This window comes from Formica exsecta, unplaced genomic scaffold, assembly GCF_003651465.1.
Source record: "Formica exsecta isolate Colony F162 unplaced genomic scaffold, ASM365146v1 scaffold222, whole genome shotgun sequence".
NCBI classification, from domain to species: Eukaryota; Metazoa; Arthropoda; class Insecta; order Hymenoptera; family Formicidae; genus Formica; species Formica exsecta.
The window spans coordinates 1,018,814-1,039,035 of NW_021849518.1; the positions used below are offsets into that span (position 1 = coordinate 1,018,814).

Consider the following 20,222-nt stretch of genomic DNA (forward strand, 5'->3'; position numbering starts at 1 on the left):
GATGCCCGTACGAAAAATTAATCGAACAAAAAATAAAATACTTTCCCCCTTACAATTTAAAGTTGTAATTTTCTGATATATATGTCGAAATATGTCGAGGAAATGTATGGGATGTTTAATAATAGGAAAATTTCCACTGTCTAATTAACATGATATAGGTATCGAAAAAGGTCGAAAACAACATCGGCAGAAGAAACTCATGCCGCTCGCTCGAAACTAATTGCTACGCCAATGTCGTTACTGGCATAATATACCAGTTCGACTCTCCAAATTTTTCTACTAACGAATACGAACGCCATAGGAATTCCATTGAACGGCAAGAGAAGTATATTTCCATCAATAGAAATCCAGCTCCCACGTTTCAGTAGAAAGCTCTACAATCTCATCGATAGATTTCCAATTTCGTTTTTTTTTTTTGCAGAATAGTTTTTAAAATAATCGATTAATGTTGATGTTAACTACATAACCAGACACACACTAACAATGCATTATTTTATTATATTTATTTAACATTAAATGTGATTATTTGATTCTAAGCTTTATCTAATCTATTATTATACATATTTATATATTGATTGATAATCGCAGCATTAGCAAGTGTAATTTTCTTTTCTACCAGATTTAATTTATTTCTATCTAAAATTTATATTTTTTCTAATTTCTTTCTAAAGTAATGTAAAAAAAGATAAAATAAAAAAATAAAAAATGAAAGAAAGAAAAGTTGAAAAATGAAAAAGACGAAAGAAAAGTTTTCTCTTAAATAAGTTTGTTAAGAGAGACGACGACGTAATAAAAAAGACCTAACTACATGTGCTTGCGAGTCTAACTTATATCAGAGAACCCTATGCACTTGGCGGCGATTACTATCGTTCCGATCATGACGGCGATACGATCGTCTCGCGCAATACGATGCGCTCGCACCGTGTCGTTTGTCATACCCTAAGTCATACGCACGGCACATCCGGTCGCGGAGTCGCAACCGACCGTGGTCCCGTAACAAACGCGCGTATCGTCGCGTACGCATTGTGTAGTAAAAACGTAGTACGCGTAAACGAGGCGAAACTCCACACGGAGGTTCCATGCACCAAGGACATGCTAGCTCTTACGTGGCTCTACTCCCACTCTAAACCTCTCCTCCAACTCTTCCTCTTTTATTCCCGCTTTATTCCTGTTTCACAACCGATCGCTCCGAATTACTCACCGAAAGCGACCCTTTTTTGCTTTTCTAAATATATATACGTATATACGAAGAATTTTTTTAATTCGGTGAATAACGTAAAAATTTAAGAGTTTTAAAAATTTTAACGAGATTCAATTAACATGTCAATGTATAAAGATGATTCATAAACGTTGCCATTCTTCTCGTCGGATTCATTGAATATTTTGTTAATATTTTCTCGATAAGAATATCAAAGCACTAATTTTTAAATTATAATCAATTGAAAACAACAGATAATACTTGTAATATTTTAAATTTTATTTTAAGCTTAATTATCAAAATATTTCATATTGAGCAATTACGACGAGAGAAAGACAACGTTATAATATAAAATTAATAAATAGATTTTATTAAGAAAAAATAAATTTTAAATTTTCTTAAAATTGATATCGACAAAAGCTATATTTTTTTAGACATAATTACAATTGTCTCTTTACGCTTATATTTTTATTTATGAAAACTGCAAATGCATTCAAATATATTGCTTAGAAACTTCTGTATGTTAGTAACTTGAAGAGCAAGGAATTTTTCTTATTAAACAAATTTTTTTGGTCAAAATACAATCTCATTTTTGACTGCAACGTTATTTAATTCGATATCGTTATCTAAATATATATATCCAAACTTTCTTCGCATTCATTTAAAAAATGACTTTTTGATGAAAAACATTACAACTTCGCAAATACAATGACAACACATCATGTAATATCTTATTTTATGAAACGATTTTATTCGAGTTTTGGAAAAATGTTTTGTCGTTTAGGAATCTGTATCTTAAGATCTCTGTCCTTGATTATTCTGGTTCTCACGATAAAGCCACGACACCGAGAAGCTCGCCAAGAGCTGGGCCCGGAGAGAGGCTCATTGGGGAAGAGCAACTGGAGGAGAGCTCCAATGTCTCGGATGAACGAACGAAAGCGAATGGGACCGAGGTTGACCGAGCTGCTCCGTTCGTTCAGTGTCGAGTCGTATTCAAACGGGGCCCCAAGGCCGGCAGAATCGAGCGAGAGACTACTCAAAAACGTACGATATTTAACTTTCTCACGAAGAAAACGTGCAGAATATTTCTGTTACGCTCAAGAGCATTACGTATGAAGCGCGAGAACTGACTATAAATCGATTATGAGAAAGTAACTTAGCTAAATTATCACGACATATAAATGACAATTGCTGACAGTTTTTATATAGAGTTGCGTAAGATTTGAATTTGTTTAGAATTTTTAAAGTATTTTTGCAATATTTAAGATAATCTCTTATAACATAATATCTTGTCCTTCTTGAATTTTTGGTGAGCGTATAAAAAAATGTATGAAGCGTGATTAAAAGATAATATAAAATCTATGAGTTATATATTTAAAAGCCAGTTTGAATTGCTGAATACTATTGCCACCATCGGCAACAGATTGCCACATACTAACGGCGCATATAACACGTAGACGTAAAAAACTTCTTTTTTATGCCAATTTAAATTTAAGAGAAATAATGTAAAGATCTTAAAACCAAAATTTTAAGATTTAGATTTGTAGTTGATTGACGTCTTTTCTAATTATCAATTGCTTATGTACACTGCGCTTTAAAATCGATCATGTCTGTTTTTTTTTTAAATTACTTTTTCTATTGTATTATGTACATTTCTTTTCTTTCTCGTATATTCGCACATTTATTTCCTATTTTTCTTTTTATTTTGTCTCATTTATATTAATTCTTTCTATGTCTTCTCATTTTTTATTACGGTTCTATTATGTTATCTTGTTTCAATATTATATTATTTTACAGAGAGTATATTTTCTACATCCTATTGTGTGTTTTTTTAGGGAAATATATATATATATATATATATACATACCCCGAGAACAAAATAAGCGTTTGACTACACTTCGAATATAAAATCTAAATAATTAATCCTTCCTTTTAAAGAGCCCATGATTGAAATTACATGCCAAAAATTAGTATCGTATATTTGTAGGAATATCACATAGAAACGAGTACATTCTTGGCATGTATAATCGAAGTCTTTAGGTGTCGAATGCGCAGGCCAGTTTTACACGATGCAAAAAACCTCCATCCGTCTCGCTGCACAGTCGTTCGGCGACTGAACGACTGAAGCTAAACCGGCGCCACGACCGCTCAGTGAGCGGCGCTCACGCTCACGCCTCGGTGGGGGATAGTTACGTTTCACGTGACACGTTGGCGCCGCGCCGGTGGGGGAAACCGGCAGCGGTCACGTGATCAGCTGGCGCCGAGCTGGTGGGGGAAGGACCGGCTGCGAGACGGCCGTACGACCACACGACCAGAATCGTCGGCATTCTGACCTGATAAGTCGCCAGTGTCGGATCGTGAGTAAGTGGAGAGGGATCCTCGCACCTCGTAGGACATTTAAATCGACCGTAGGTAGACGGACCGACGATCTGAGCCCGACTCTCCGAAAAAAAAAAAAAAAGGAAACCGCCTTTGCTCGCGCGTCGCGTCAGTCTCACCGTCACATTTCCGCCGTCTTTCCCCTGTGCGCCGATCAAGAAGCCCTCCTCTCTCACTCTTTCTCTCTCTCTCTCTCTCTCCTCGTGATTTCGCCGAGAAAATAAACGAACTAGTCGCTCGTGAACTCGACAATCACGAATCGCGCAACGATTAAGTGGCACCGACCGAAAAACTTTCCACGCAACGCTACGCTTATTTATTAGGATCCTCGAAACGTCTCGCAACGCATTATTTATTATCTGTTTTTGTGCTTCGATTCGCGGAATATATCGTGCGTGTGAAGAACAAATATCGAAGAAAACGAAGAGTATAATCGCACGATTCCGTTTTGCCGATTAAGAAACAGAGAGTGAAAGAAGATACTTTCTCGGAAAGGCGAAGAAAATGTGCGAGTAAGAAAATAAAGTGAGAAACTCTGATCGAACGAACGAATCAACCGTTCGAGCCTATCACCAGTCGTGCACCCATACACATGTACCGCTGCACACGCACGTAATACGTGCGTACTCGTCGTCATCGTCGTCGATTCGCGATTCATCGCGAGGTGAGTGATCAGCCGAAGTCTCTGCCTCGTCCGCTGTGAAAAAGTGTTGAGTGTCCCCTCTTTCTCTCTTTTTCTCTCTCTCTCTCTCTCTCTCTCTCTTTCTCTCCTCTCGCACTGGAATTTATCGATCTCGAAGAGATCCTCTGAGAGAGCGAGCACGTGGACAGAATACATTCCGAACGTGTTCTAAAGAACGTGGTGAGAAAATCGATCGACGCGTCTCCGTCTCGTGAACCATCGCTATGGATCTTCTGTGCTGCGAGACGACCGAGACCGAATGCCGGGCTTACGCGGATCCGGCCCTCCTCGGCGACGACCGGGTTCTGCAGAATCTCCTGCAGACCGAGGAACGCTACGCGCCCAGTAGCTCCTACTTCGAGTGCGTGCAGAGGGACATCTCGCCGCTCATGCGCAAGATCGTCGCGGAATGGATGTTAGAGGTAAGCGATTGTTTCCGGTCCACGTGTAAATATACGTATATATTATCGCGATCACGACCAGCCGTCGGATCGCGCGATCGAATCAGATTATTTCGCGAAATGTAGACTGCGACTTGACACTTGCTAAATGAATAAAAAAGTCGACTGGATATAAAGATTGATTAAGTTCCAGCATAAGTAATTTTTAATTCTTCATTTCTCTTTTTTTTTTTTTTTTTTTAAATCGTACTATTTGGAATAATAAACGATGACAATTCTTAATTATGATGTAATTATATAAGTGCTCTATCTTAGGATGATATCATATATAGAATAGAATCCAATAACACTTTAACCGACTACTCTTCAACTGTCTCTCTCTCTATCTCTGTCTTTGTTTTTTTTAAAGATAGGATCTGCAAAACGCCAGTAAGACAATTGAATTACGATTAAAATTAATTCGATGTTAAAGAAATCGATTCTGAGACAAAATGATTATGTATCTTGACAAATGCCGATTGCAAGGAAAAAAAATTACGGCAATCTAAAAATAAAATTTACACTGATGACCTATGATCCGACAGACTGACGTCAATTTTCTTTTGTATATAGACAAGAGAATAATTATTCTTTTCCTTTTTATTATACAGTAAAATGTTTGTTTAAATAAATAGAGAGGAGAAAAGTTATCTCTAATAACACACACACACACACACACACACACACATACGTCTGCTTAGGAAGGATACGTCGCGGTATTTTAAATTATGTTTCCACTACAAAGTTAAAGATCTCGATCGAATGTTGTGGTTGTCGTTCGGGAATCTTATTCTTAGACATGACCGCGCGCGACAATGTTAATTTATTATTCGTCGATTTAAAAACGTAGCAAAGAGATAACACGGCTGATCGGCGCTGTTAAAGAACAAATTGAATTGATTTAGATCCAAATATATATATATACCCCGGGACGGATGAAGGTCAGGTTTGTGAGATGTGAATTTCGGTTCTCTCGAATCACGATTCGATGTCTTTCTTTTTGTAATCTACAAATGAAATGTTTATCTTTTATATTATGCGAAATGATAAATTTACAAGTAAGCTGAATTTTCTAAATTAATAATCATAGAGCCTGTAATCGCTGGATTTTATGTTGACAGAGCGTTTTGTGATGCTTATATATTTAGAATTAATATATATATATATATATATATATGCGCACACACACACACACACACACACAGACGTTTGTGGCATAAATCTCATTAGATATCTTGTATTTAAATATACCAAAATTAATTATACTCTTATTTTCCGACCTCTTCTCACGGACGATGATTTTTTAAATTTCAACTCCCAAATTAATTATTCTTGAAAGATTATGAAATAAGACGGTATGTTTTGAAATTTTCTCCTCAAATGAGATAGCTGTCTGGATTTAATCAAAAAATCGATCCTTGCGGACGGTTGTCGAATGTTTCGGCAGCGTTCGAGAACCTGTTGCGCTTCTTTTGTCACGAAAGCATTGTGATCTGGGATCAAGTTCATATTCTTGCGAAACTCTTTGTCGGTGCATAACGAAGCATAATAGAGACGTTACTTACTATTGTTACGCAATATCTCGCTCAATTAATCTGTCAAATGTGAAATACTCTTGAAAACGTAATAGATTAAAAAATTAATTCACTTTTAAATTTAAATATTTTCGATATCGATATGCGAAGAATGAAGGATTTTTAGATGTTAAATGTTTAGATGTCAGGAATTAAAAATAGAAGTGTACCGTAAATCGAGATTTCTCAACGATTTTGCCAGAATTATTATCTGTTTCTAACTTTCAAATGAGATTGACATTGTTCGAAGATATAACACTTGATCTTAATATACATGTGTAATATATATACGAATTCAATTTCTTCGGCGATGCAACTACGTAACATTTTTGATATTTAGCTGTCACTGAACAAGAAATTCGGGCCGTCGTCGATAAATTCCTCCCCTGTCCCCTCTTTTAACTTACGTCATCGTTTCCGAAGCTGCCGATAAGGGAATTGTATCATCCACAGCACATATTCTCGCTGATTAAAGAGCAGAATCGGCAGCCGATCGACCGAATTCTACGTGCTATCGCGCGGTTATCGAATTTCTGATCTAATGACGGCGATTTAAAGACAGACTTGCATAACACGCAGCTATTAAACGACAAAGGTATTTAACATACTCATAAGAGCATAAGATATATTCTTGTTTGTTTTATTCTCAATTTCTCTTTTGCGATAACGATATTGCAATGCCACAATCCACAGGGTTATCGCACATTTGTGTCTAGTTTAATTACATTCGACAGAATTAAATATATTCTTAGAAACTTAAGATTAGATACAGCCCCCTCCCTCTCTGTTAACGATTTTGCGATAAATAAAACTATATTCCCAGTAAATAAAACTAATAACAATAACAAATAAATAGACTTCGGTGACAGCTGAATTTTCTTTCCGTACGGGAAGAAACGATTGGTAGCGTCGACGAATTAATTCCGTCACTTGCCCGCCTAGACTTCCTTCTTCGTCGGATATGGTAATGAATTCCTCCGCTTCCGGACCGGATTCTCGTGTCGTTGTGTTCCTTCGGCGTTGCTTTACCTCGCTCTTGTTTAAATCAAAGCCGAAACGATACGGGTATATCGCTCGACTCACGCACCGATAGCGTGCGCTGCTCGATATATGCTCGCTCTTTCTGCCTCGGCACAAAAGCCCAAATTGTTTCTCTTTGCAATTGTCGAGAAGCGTCTTCTGACGAGAACGACGACGACGATGACGAGCGTTCGATAAGCCGGTTGTTTCACCGCCACCAAAGTCGCATACTTTGTCATTGCGGCTCACAAAAAGCTTGTTCATTGTTCGATCAGTCATACGATATCTATAGAGTTACTCGCTCTCTTATTCATATATAATAATTTAGAATTCATCGAAACATATTTTTTATTAGTCCGGAACAATTTAGTAGCAATTAAAAACACTCAATATTTTGATATTGATATCGGAAAGCTATTAATCATTATTAATGATTGCAAAGAAAACACTTATCGATGTCTTACTCTTATTAACATCGTTTTGTAGAAATAATGATACGCGTCATAATTTCATAACATATATATATAAATATAAGAAATTCTCTAGTGCAACAAATTCTTTCGGCAGATTTAACGAAATTACAATATGGTTCGAGACTTGTACATAGCAGGCTTAAATCGCATGAAACGAGAATTCGAGATATAGCTTCTTTGTTACATCACAGCTGCCAGACTTCCTTGCAGTTTTGTTGTATCGATATCGCGTGCTCTTTTTTTTTCGAGCATTTAATTGCTCTTGCGCCCCAGACATTTAATCGCAACAACCAAATTCACGCGATGACCTCGGCGGCGTGTTCCGTACGACGAAAACGAGTCGCCTGGGTCGCACACGCAGCCGCGTGTACGTGCGTGTGTGCGTGCGTGTTACACGCGCACACATGCCAAGTCCGTATCGCGCTTCGAATTCTTCGACATTACGCTGGCTCGTCGATCCAACCGGCGTAATGACAGGTCGTCGTATGCGTTGATGGAATGTATTCGGCTTTTAAAAGCTATTGCAGTTAGTAATCGTAATTATATAGGGTATTTACTAAGCGCTCACTTATTCCTCTTTTAGCGACTTTCAAAACTAGAAATCTAAAATAATTATTTTTTGATGATTTATACATTTCAACATTGGTCATTTTATTAATTAAAGCTAAAATTGAATCTCCGTTAAAACAAAATATACTATAGATTAATCTACTATAGAAGAATGAGAGCTATTTTGCAGTCTAAATAATTCCGTGGCACATACAATACTTATTCAGACATTGAAGCGGTTTTGTCATTTCTATTCAAAATTCTAATTAAAAAAAAAAAACTATAATTTAGCTTGTTAAATATATATAAATTTTTGATACAAAATTGTATAAAATAATTTACAAAATAAATCATCTAATTTGCTAATAGAATGTGTGTATGTGTGTGTGTCTTTGAGTTTTTAAATTGATTCTAAATTTACGGGTTTAATTTTGTAAATTTAAAGATGCAGTTAACTGTTCGATGCGCCAAGTACATTAACGATCTTTTACGAAACGAAGAGAAGCAATTTGCACGATAACATTTCTCGCTTGTTACCCTGTACATATAATTTTATAATGCTGCTGATAGCAAAGGTATCGAATTATCTATTCGCGAAACTGCATCACAAACATTTGGGCATCGAATTTGTACCGGTTCCAAACTTCCTTCTCCGTTAAAAGTACTGAATTTCTTATCCTTCCTTTATAAAATAAGATTTTTTTTTTTTGGACGGGTCTTACTCGATTATTATCGATGCATACGAGACATACGAGACCGGTCGCTATCGGCTTTATCGGCGACAGTTCTGCTTAATTGGCGCCGAACTTATAAGAAAGATCAGCAAGCTCGATAATGTCACACAGATAAGAATAACAAAATTTTGAGGCGAATCATCCCGTAAAGATTCGAGACATTCGTTATCGGTTACCAATTAAAAGCGGATCGTGAATGTAAATGTAAAGCCACGTTTCGGTGCAACAACTTTGGTAATTGCTTGACTCAGTCAGGCATTCGGTAAATATTTTTCGCGCGTTTTAAGAATTAAAGTTTCCATAAAGAAAACCTGTTGCGCGAATATATAACGATTCTGTATTATTAAAAAATATTGTATGCATATAACACTGCAATTTAGCGAAAAATTGCTAGAGTTTCTTTATCTTTATTTTTGATTTGTGGCTCCATTTCATCGCTTCTGCATTTTATGGATTTTTCTCTGATCCTAACTTTGCCTCGACTTTTGTCAATGTTTGAACAGATGCACGATAATCTTTCGAAGCGATTTCGTTAAAAGTGCGTTCTCTCTTTGTCCCTGTCTTTATCGATTTTGAATAATTAACCCTTGTAGGTCACACATTTTTTTTTTTTGCTCTGTTCCTGGTCACATATGAGTCACAATGTCTTGTCACAGTTTCAGCTGTCTTACAATATTTGAAAAACTGTACAAAGATTTATAATCTTTGACATCTGTAGAAAAAGATCTTGTAAAAGTTAAAAAATAAATTTTAAATATTTTTTTATTGATCGAGGCCTTTGGGATATTCTATTATTAAAATGTCAAAGAATCAAAATGACCAATGTGATTTTCACAGATTAATATTGACCATATGTAAAAGGGCTAGATATGGAAACTTTTTCTGAGCGTTATTCTTAATAACAATGATCGCCAAACGAAAGAAACACTTCCACAATCACACATCTTTATTCTCTTTTGGACAGAACTAATCTTACATATGGTTTTCGATAGTCAGGTTAACGCGATTATTTTATTAGGTCGGTGTTGTTGTTAATTGGTGGTGGTGGCTATGGCGGAGTAATTACGAGAGGGTGCATATGCGTGCGTGCATGCGTGCGGTCGCGAGGGCTGGGCCGGCAATCATTGGTCACGCTCAATAAATTCCTCTCTCGCGCCTCGACGACTCGCACGATCACACGTAGCCGCTCGCCCCGAGATGACCGAGCGAAGTTAATTCGCGATTCTACCGCAATTCAACGGTCCCCGAAACTTCAAAGGGTCGCTCCGACTGCTACGCGTTTTATGTAAACACGCAATAATAAACAAGCGGTAATAAACGCGATAACAAAAAACGCGATTCATTCGTTGCTGCAATTGCCGTTGATGCATGCGATAAATTATTATCGATAAGATATTAGGTAATGTCTTTATTGTTAAATTATATTTTTACGATCGATAGAAATGGGTTCTCGGGAAGGCTATGAAAATGTCGCAAAAAAATTATAAGCACGAAAGTTTGATTATAGAGACATACAAGTGATTATCTCTGTCAGAGGCAATCGATTTCTTTTCCATGATAAGAGAAGTAAAGTTAAGTTTTACTCTAAGTACCACCAGTTCTTTCAGAGAGATTTTTATAAATTTTACGGCGATATTTATGCGACAAAAGAATTCCATAGTTGAATAATCTTCCGACCTACGACGATCGATATGCAATCATGTTGCGACCGCGCTTGTTAAGTTAAAATACGATCAAAGGAAATCCGGTGAGATATCTGTATCCTACGCCTATGTTAGTACGAGCGATCATTGCGTAAAAATTTGTTTTTTCTCTGACATACACGCACAATGCGTCTCGTAAATCCTTTAAATTAGAAAAATTAGAAAAAAAGAATAAAAAGAAAAGAGGCGGGAGATACAAACTATTCTAGCTGACAATGAGTCACGTCTACAAAAATACAAAGAAAGATACTTCGGTTGTTACTGATTAATCCGCTTATAATCTTTTACGCGCTTCGCGCATATACATTTAATATTTTTACGAGATACATGTTACGATTTGCAGCGTAATTCTTGGCTTGCTGAGCTGACGAGCTAAATTTGCATCTCGCTCATATTCAAACGTTATCACGGTAACGACTCTCCGATCATTCGGCCTTGAAACGATCTCATCGTTGCTTTATCACGCAAATGTATGTTACACACGTCTCCTCATCATTCTGTACGCTATGTTGCAGGTATGCGAGGAGCAAAAGTGCCAGGACGAGGTCTTTCCGCTGTCGATGAACTATGTCGACAGATTCCTGTCGATCTGTCCGATCAGAAAGTCGCAGTTGCAGCTACTCGGCACCGCCTGTCTCCTACTGGCGTCAAAGCTACGCGAGACGTCACCGCTTACGGCCGAAGTTCTGGTTTTCTATACCGATAATTCCATCACTTTCGACGATCTATGGGTAAGTGAGCACTAAAGAGATCGAATGTTAGATACATGATATTTGGCGATCGTCGTTGTTTACTTCGCGAGCGATCGGTATTTTATGCAACGATTTAACGGTTACAAAATTGCGTATCAACTTTTTGACCCACATAGGCACAAATCGCGACTTTATCTTATCTCGCGAAACTGTTAAAAGGTTTCTACAACAAGCGAATTATCTATAATGTGAGAGGACCAAATCGCACAAAATAATGAATTAAGAATTTTTAAACATTAATCGTACGGACGGCTATCCCAACGCGAAAAAAATTCTTTTTCTTTAAATATTATTTATACATATATGAAAAAAAAAAAAAAATTGTTTTTCACGTATAATTTTTTTTATATATTTTGCTACAATCACGAAATTTTTTCGATCATATATTCTTGTCTCTGCCATTTCGAATTCTAGTTTCTCGTTCTACTTATCATGGAGATGTGTGTACCGGTTACGGGCACAATCGAACGAGTTCTTGACACGTGCAAACGAATAAAGTACACGCATGATACCGCTAGCTGTGCGTAAGCGTTGCCTGCTCGTTGTATAATTCTTCAAGTAGGCGTCTTACTAACGCTATAGGGAGAGATCGAAGAAGCGGTTCTCGCTAACTAAGTCTACGGAAAGTCTACGGGAACGATTGATATCGGGCGCGATTTTATTGTCCTCTCCTGCATGCAGAATGTAGAATGTAGAGTGACAACCGACGCAAAATAAAATACGCGAAGAAATCACGATTGTGCGATCGCTTATCTCCAAATCCATATATGTATCTGGGCTCACGGATTGCAAATACAAATTTCTCTCTCCCTCTCGTAAATTTAAAGGTATTAGATGTAGATACAAATAAAAGGTATTTCTTCCGTGCAGATTGCTAGAATAAAAAAATATTTAAAGTGACAGTTTTTTACAAATTAGTTGTCAGAAATATTAAAATTAAAGTTAAAATTAAAAAGTAACTGAATCTCTTTAAAGTATTACTATGTTTATTTTAAATATTCGCTTGTGTTATTAATTTTAATTAGATGAAATTGAATTTTTCTTGTATAATTTGTAAAAAAAATTTAATTCTTAGAAATTCATAATCATTCTTAATCATCGTTAGAATATCAAGATTTCAAGCGGTAAATATCTTGTAACAAATATGTAGTATTTGTTTTACGATTCGTCTAAACGATATTAGCTTTCCCTTTGTTATCTCGATCGATCAATCGCTCCTTTATATTAATATCATGAAACTTTTATGGGAGAAATTTAGGACACGTGTACGGTGATAGTAGAATTTGTTGTCTAGATTCAAGCGCGGAATTCACACAGTTCCCATTTTTTATGCAGGCTATCCTAAAGCAGTAAAACCACAATATTTAGATTTCTTTAATGCCATTCTGCAAATTTAAGAAGAGAAAAAGAGAGAGAGATATAGAGCCTATTGTTTGTTTTCATGATCATTGATCCATCGTATATACTCAGTATGTACATACTTGAGCTTTCCATCGAAAAGAGCAATTGATTGCTTGATTGTGATATACCTGACATGTTCTTGAATTTTTCATGAATTTGCACATTCCTCATAAGATTTACAAGCGAACTATAAATCGATAATCACAAATTCGATAAATTTTTGGCTCTGAAGTGAAAATATATATGCGAAAAGTTAATCTGAAAATTTAAGTTTAATTTCCGTATGGATAACGTTTAATTTTTTTAGATATCTTTGTAAAAGATGTCAAAAAAGGATCTAATAAAAAGAGATTGTCTTTTGTGATCCAGGAGATGAAACAAAGGGGCAATTGTTTTATATGTCATAAAAAAATATTCTTTATAGTTTTTTTTCGATATCTCTAACGAAGAGATCTTAAAGAAAATTCAAGAAGTTGTTTTATCCTTCAAAAAACTGGACGTGGTCTCAAACCGGTCTTGGAGCAGGGATCGAAGACGCAAATTTTATTAAATGCACATCTCTCTTGATCGCAATATCTCTCTCCTTGCTTCTACAATAACCTCAAGTGAGCTACATCATCGTAGCGAAAGAGTTAACTGCGTATCAACTGCTCCGAGATAAAGATGCAACGAATCGTTTCGTCGGATCACGTTCGTTAGACGAGCTATACGGCTTGTCCAGAAGTACAATTTTCGATGCGAGATAGTCCCAATCGACGGTGACGTGGCTTCATGTGGACTATTTTGGGCCATGCCAGGCGGTCTTCGGCTATAATGGGATAGCGATCATCTCCCTTCTCTCTCTCTCTCTCTCTCTTTCTTTTTTTTTTCTCTTTCGTCCGTTCTCTGACGTCGCGCGGCTTTTTTACGGCCTCGAAAGTTAAATACCTTCCGTGCGTCCGTCTCGTACATTTTCGCGAAGGTATTCGCGCGTGATCGGGCACTGCCGTCAAATCGTTATTGCCATTCGCCAGACAGACGGAGCAATTAATTGTGCATTGATACTCTTTCATTGAAATAACTGTTTAAATACAAACTGCGGTTTTTTTGGCAATTGTCAATTGTATTGATAATGACAAGACCGCTCGCGACATTTTTATGCGCCGATATAATATCAAAAAGGTTAAAAAAACAGTTTTGCTCTCTGAGACTTGTGTGAGTGGATTTCTGAATTTAAAATGAATTTTTTATCCGTTGAGATCAGAATGAAAAAAGGCGTTGATCCAAGTTTTAAAAATATGCACAGAATGTATTACGCAAGGAGTTGATACAATAAATAAAGTAGTGATAAATACAATAAATAAAGCAATAATAAATACGTTTGTTCATACGAGAAAAGTCTTCCGAATGACTTAATTATTATTATCGTGTCACACAACACAAGATTATCCTACTGATCGTTCCACGGATTTACTCCGATCGAGCACTTCCCGATGAAACATGAGAATTACATCAGCGTTTGCTTCTCCGTTTTACGAGAGTACAAGGATATCTTGTTTAAGCGCTCCTATTGGTCGGATGCCAGATAACTCGTCATCATACTAGCGTCAGTAGCGTATCTATCGACACGATTCCGATCCGATCATTATTTCTATGAATCCTCAACGTCATTTTTGTTAACCATCGTGGTTCTAGTCGCAAAAAATTGTGCGCGATATTGGCGTATCATGCAACGTTCTGCTTCTGAAGACTCCTTGAGAAAAGAAATATTGTAGTATTATTGACCTTGTAACACACAATTATACACGTATACTTCTAAGAGAGAAGACAAAAAATTCTTCACTATAATGAAAGCAACGAGATGTTGCTCATGTTTTCGCTGATTGACAGTTTTAAATATATAATATCGAAATACAAATTTTTTTCATATGCTTAGAAATTTTTTTTAAATTATAGGTGTGCGTGTAAAAATTACCAACCTCTTAATTAGAAAAATTTCGTGATTTTTAGGAATGATCTTAATTTAGCAAGGAATAATCTCAATTACGTTTTCGCTCCGTATCGTTATATTGCAATTTGTCTTGTTGCATTCTCGCCGCGATAAACCGATCTTTTTGCAGAAATTATAATATACCGCGGCTTTTGCGAGTTACCGTGCGCGACGTGGAACTCAAGATGATTATCATGGCGAGTATCGGATATCAAACTACGCAGAATCTAGCCGTCGTCGCGCAAACGTCATTCTACGATATCGCCTCAATAAAATTACATTTAATTCGTTTGATAAAAATTTAACTGTCTCTTTTCTCTCAAATTTAAGAGTAATTATCTCAAATTCTTAAAGAAATGGCTTCTAAGCCACTATCGTACCTAGAACCTCCCATTTTTGTGAAAGAATCCTTGAATGGAAGACATGCGGCGACACTTCTGAGTCATTCTGTACAACTTGCTGGGACGTCATAGGGAAACAATGAATTTTCTCGCCTGCTGCTCGAAAAAATTCCATTCACTGGTTCGCGCCCTTGTCGGAAAGACCGATACATGTCTCGTTTGCAACGTCGGCGGCCGTTTTCTCCGTAAATTAGATAGTTCCTGCAAGTTGTACAAACAGACCGGATCGACCGACACGCTGTTGTCCACGTGAAGAGAATAGCTTCGTGAATTTAAATGCTCGTCATTCGACCAATACATCATGATAGTCTGTGTATATCTGCTGTATGTGTATGTGTGTGTGTGTGTGTGTGTATGCACGGCGATGAATTTTGTCTCTCTTGAGAAACACTTAGAGAAGGAGCGCAACGACTCTCTGTGCTCCCGGACAAACACGCGATAGCCTGAGCAAGCCTAAGTAGATAACAGCTGATACGGGAAACGGTTATTTAATTTTCAGTGACTTTCTCTCTCTCATTTCGGCCGCACAGCTTGTCGTCATTCGTATATGCGAACACTCCATCTCTCAAGGTTACACGAAATTTTTGCCTCGCTTACTACTAGCTTTTAAACTCTCTTCAATCTTCTCAAGTTGTACCTTCGTTACGTTAAACTGATTAAAGTATGTTCGTGTTTGTTTCGATAAACGATAAACAAGAGAGTGTAAGAGTATACAATTTCAACAAAAATGCCTCTACACTTTTTTTTTCAAATATTTATTTTATTAAGAAAAATGAAAATTACTATGCATGTGATTATAAAACGAATAATATTTTAATTAGTTGTCTATATTACAAATTTCTAATATTTTATTTATTATAATAAAATATATGTTTTTTAACACATAAAGATATACAAAAAAAAAAAACTAAAAGAATTCAATCTTGTAGATCGCAATTTTCTTTTTATTTGTAAGAAGTAATATAATCAAACTTGTTAAATTAAACATAAGGAATAAAAATCCGAAATTGGAAGAAAAATAATACCACTCGCCTGATTTATAAAATTATATTTGTCTGTCGCGTGCGATTGCGATTGAATTGTTAACAAGATGTTAAAGGGAATGGAACGATGTTTCTCGGATATAGAATGCAGCTGCAGATAGGAGTAAGAGGGAGCGTAAAACAGTTGAGGGAATAATTGTTGTTTTTTTTTTTTTTTTTGAGGTCAATTTAGCGGAGCCGTAAACCTCGCGGAAATACTGCTGACGTTTCACGCTTAATGCTTTCCGAATCGTGCAACATGTGAAAAAAGTGACTAATCATCGATAAATAAACAGGAAGGTGCTAGGTAAGGGTGTGACGCACCTGCATCACGGTACTGTGCACATGCGGTCAAAACACTCTGTCGGAATGAATAAATTTCCATCGAATCCACAGGTATAGAAAATTCGAAAACACACGCTTGTCCATTCTGTCGCGATTGAGAATTTTCAATGCGACTCCATACGATTAAAAACGTGGTAATTTCTATATAATCAATAATAATCGCATCAATAATCTTCGATTATTATTTTATCCGTTCATCAAATTTGCAATACGTAAATTTATCGTATTAATTGTATTTGTAAATCTTCAAGATTACTAATATCTCAGATAGTTAAAAATTGTATTATGTAGAATCAATAGGAAGCCAATGGCAATAATAAGAGAATTTTCGAGAAATTAGAGATTTTGTTACATTGAAAAAATGAAAAGGAAAAATAGAATAAATATTAGATGTGAGGCCGAAGTAATGCATTGGGATTATCCTCTAGCAGAGTTCTTCCCTAGTTTGTTTAGAGAAAACTTTGAAAGTTTGTAGGACCAACAATAAACTTTATATTGTCAATAATATCAATACATGTAAAAAAAAAAACATAACTATTTAATATTAAAGATCGAGAAAGAAATGCTTCTGTGATACAGAAGCAAACTCTCATTCTCGATTGCGCAAAGAGTGGAAAGTCAGCTGGACGTCGAAATCACATACCGACGTATCGCGTACAATGCGATATTAGAGATCTAGCGCTATACATATATGTGGCACACATATATGTACACATATCGCGTACGAGGACTCGTATTCCGAGGCCGGGTGGATGGCGATGTGTGTCCGCCGCGGCTATTGAAAAGAGAGGCGGGAGGGGAGGGGCGGAGGGAGCAGGTGAGGGCCAGGTGCGTGCCGCGGAGTTCTAGTTCTTTCGAGGGGTGCACCGGGCCCGTGCCCGACGCGACGCCCCGCAGCAGCTGCATCTGTGCCGTGCGAACCGGTGAATATGCACCCCTTGCCCGAGCGCCGTGAGCAGCGAGACCTTTTCTGCTTTCCTCTCTCTCTCTCCCTCCCTCCCCGCGAAGTCAGGAAACCCCGTGGAAGAAGTGGCGGGGCCCGTTTCTCCCGTTCGAGACCGTCTCCGCCACTTATAACGGGCGCGCAACACGTGCGAATTTGTATGCGCGCATCGCGCCGTTCGGAAGTGCACGCGTACGGCCAGGGGGCGAGGAGAGAGAGAGAGAGAGAGAGAGGGAGGACACCTTGGTGCAGCTGGTGCCTTTGACCCCTTCCTCTTTCCGAACTTTTGTTGAGAGAGGTATAACCCACCGCTCCTTTCGTGTCACGCGAGCCCCTAAGAAACTCACGTTTCTCGAGGAAATGCTTATGATACTGTTGGCGATATCGAGATACTCGAATGTCACCTTCCAAATTCTTAGATTTCAACACTTTCTGGAATTCCTTCTGGAATTAATAATTTAAGTTGCTATTAGATAGAAAGAGGACAGGATATCAGTGCTCCAAATTTTCCAATAAAGGCGTTGATAATATCTCAATGATAATTTCTGTATATGTTCTTAGTATGCTTCTTATGATGCAATGTTAATTATATTAATTCTTAACTCTTGAATTATTGATAGATTACTTTTTTATTATTATCTGATATTGCGAAATATTGATTTTTAAAATAAAAAGTAGTAAAAAGCAAAAGTGTAGCAATATCGATGTTTGTGCTGTTGTTGAATAAATATGAAAATATTTAGTTCATCTTTTTAAAATTACGAAATTTACAAAGTTCTTTGTGTTGGATTTTGTAGATTGTGATCTTCGACTTATTATTACATTTTGACTAAAGAATATCTAAATGATTTGAAGTAAACAGTGAAACATTTTACTTTCTAGATATCTTAATTCTATTTTAATTTTGAAAATTTCTAAATTTTATATATATGTATAATAATATTTCTAAATTTTTATTTTTTATTTTATCAAAATTTATCGAGCAACATTTGTAATATAATAAAATTTGTGTGGCATTTATGTTACATAGATAAGCTAATAATTGCATGAGGGGATTAATTTGTGCCTTTATCTGCATCTGCACATGCCATCATTATTGAAAACGATCTTATCGTACTTGCGATAAGCGCGATTAATAAGAAGACAAACACATTACCGTAGGCCATCGTTACCGATCTTTGTTTCGGACTTGCACGAAGCGAAAAAAAAAAAAGAAAAAGCATTACGCATGTACACCTGCCGGAACGATTAGACACAACAGACGATCGACGAATTTATTTGCTCTGATGTTCCGCTTTGTCTTGCGCATGCAGAATGTCGGAAACCAGCGCAGCGCGACGGCTGTCGTCTTGTTTTTCACGCAACATTTTGCTAGAACGAAAACTCAGGGGTCCCAGGATAGTTACCGCGGGTTGCACAGCTGCCCACCTGCCCCTAATAATTAAGCGAGCACGCGACTTAAGTGCACGCGCCACGCCACGGTTATTCAGCCTATGCTAAGAAACGCTACAATATCATGGATATTATTAAAAAATAAAATAGAAATTTATACTTTAAAAATTATAAAATAGTTTAAAATTGATTGATATAGAAAAAAAAAATTATTTATCCAATATAAATTATATGGTACATATGTTCAGAAAAATATATTAAATTCCAAAATTCTCTTCGTAGAAGTAATATCGAAAATTATTACAATGAGGATATATCGCCTTAAAATGTTGTGGCCACATGTTACCGTAACCTGTTGCGTCCGTAGCGTGTGCACCTTGCGGCCCTTAATCCATCAAATAACCCTTTCTCGACATGTCCTACCTTAAGATGGACGGACGACAGGTGTGCCGCTTTTTCCGCAGAATTATACTTCCGTTTTGGACGAAATTAGGACAGACGGTAATGAATATTTTGTGTATATCGTGAATTATTGTCCAATACTCAATTTTTTACGAGAAATATGTAAAGAGGTAAAATCTAGTTAACAAATTCACTCAAAAGGGATATCATTTTTAATTTATTACAATGAATCTTTAATTCTGATAGAATATAAAATTTCCAATATTATAGGAGAAAAAAAATTTTATTTGACGTCTCTAGAATGAAATTACTTCCTAGTTTATTATATCCTATTATCTGGTGAAAGAGAGAGCATATATCTAATGCATTTGCAACATCGATGGTATCATCGACTAACCGTGGATCAGTAAACAGCGGAACACGTGACAACAATACGCAAATCATGCGACAAATTCACTCAACAGCAGCGTATAAATGTACTTAAGAGAAGTTTAATTAAGCATCTACCTTTATCACACTATTTTTATACTGCTTACAAAACATACATCTTGCAAGACCCCCGATCAATTGCACCATTTTTAGTTCGTTGCTGAGCGACAGGTGCATCGCGCACGTTCTGTGTCGTTCCTGAATTTTTTTTCTGACGAAACTCGCGGACAAAAAAGACTCATCTTTCCGGGCTGCGAACAGCTCTCTTTTTTTCTTTCTTTTTTTTTTAGACCTTGTTTATTAAAAAAAAAAATTTGTTAGATTCTTAATATTATCATCATAATTTTTTTGCTAAATATTTACATCAAATAAAAATTGACTTCAAACTTGAGCTTTCATCAATGCCCAAAGGAA

At 36.7% G+C, this 20,222-nt stretch overlaps 1 protein-coding gene across 1 annotated transcript in view; it reads left to right on the forward strand.

The window, feature by feature from the left end:
- Positions 1-4,483: 4,483 nt before the first annotated feature.
- The window catches only part of LOC115235440 (G1/S-specific cyclin-D2), a 33,507-nt gene continuing 17,768 nt past the window's right edge, over positions 4,484-20,222 (forward strand). Inside the window, exons 1-2 of the mRNA XM_029807243.1 lie at positions 4,484-4,681; positions 11,268-11,483. Coding sequence (XP_029663103.1) covers positions 4,484-4,681; positions 11,268-11,483 — 414 coding nt within the window. The remainder of the gene's footprint in view (positions 4,682-11,267; positions 11,484-20,222) is intronic.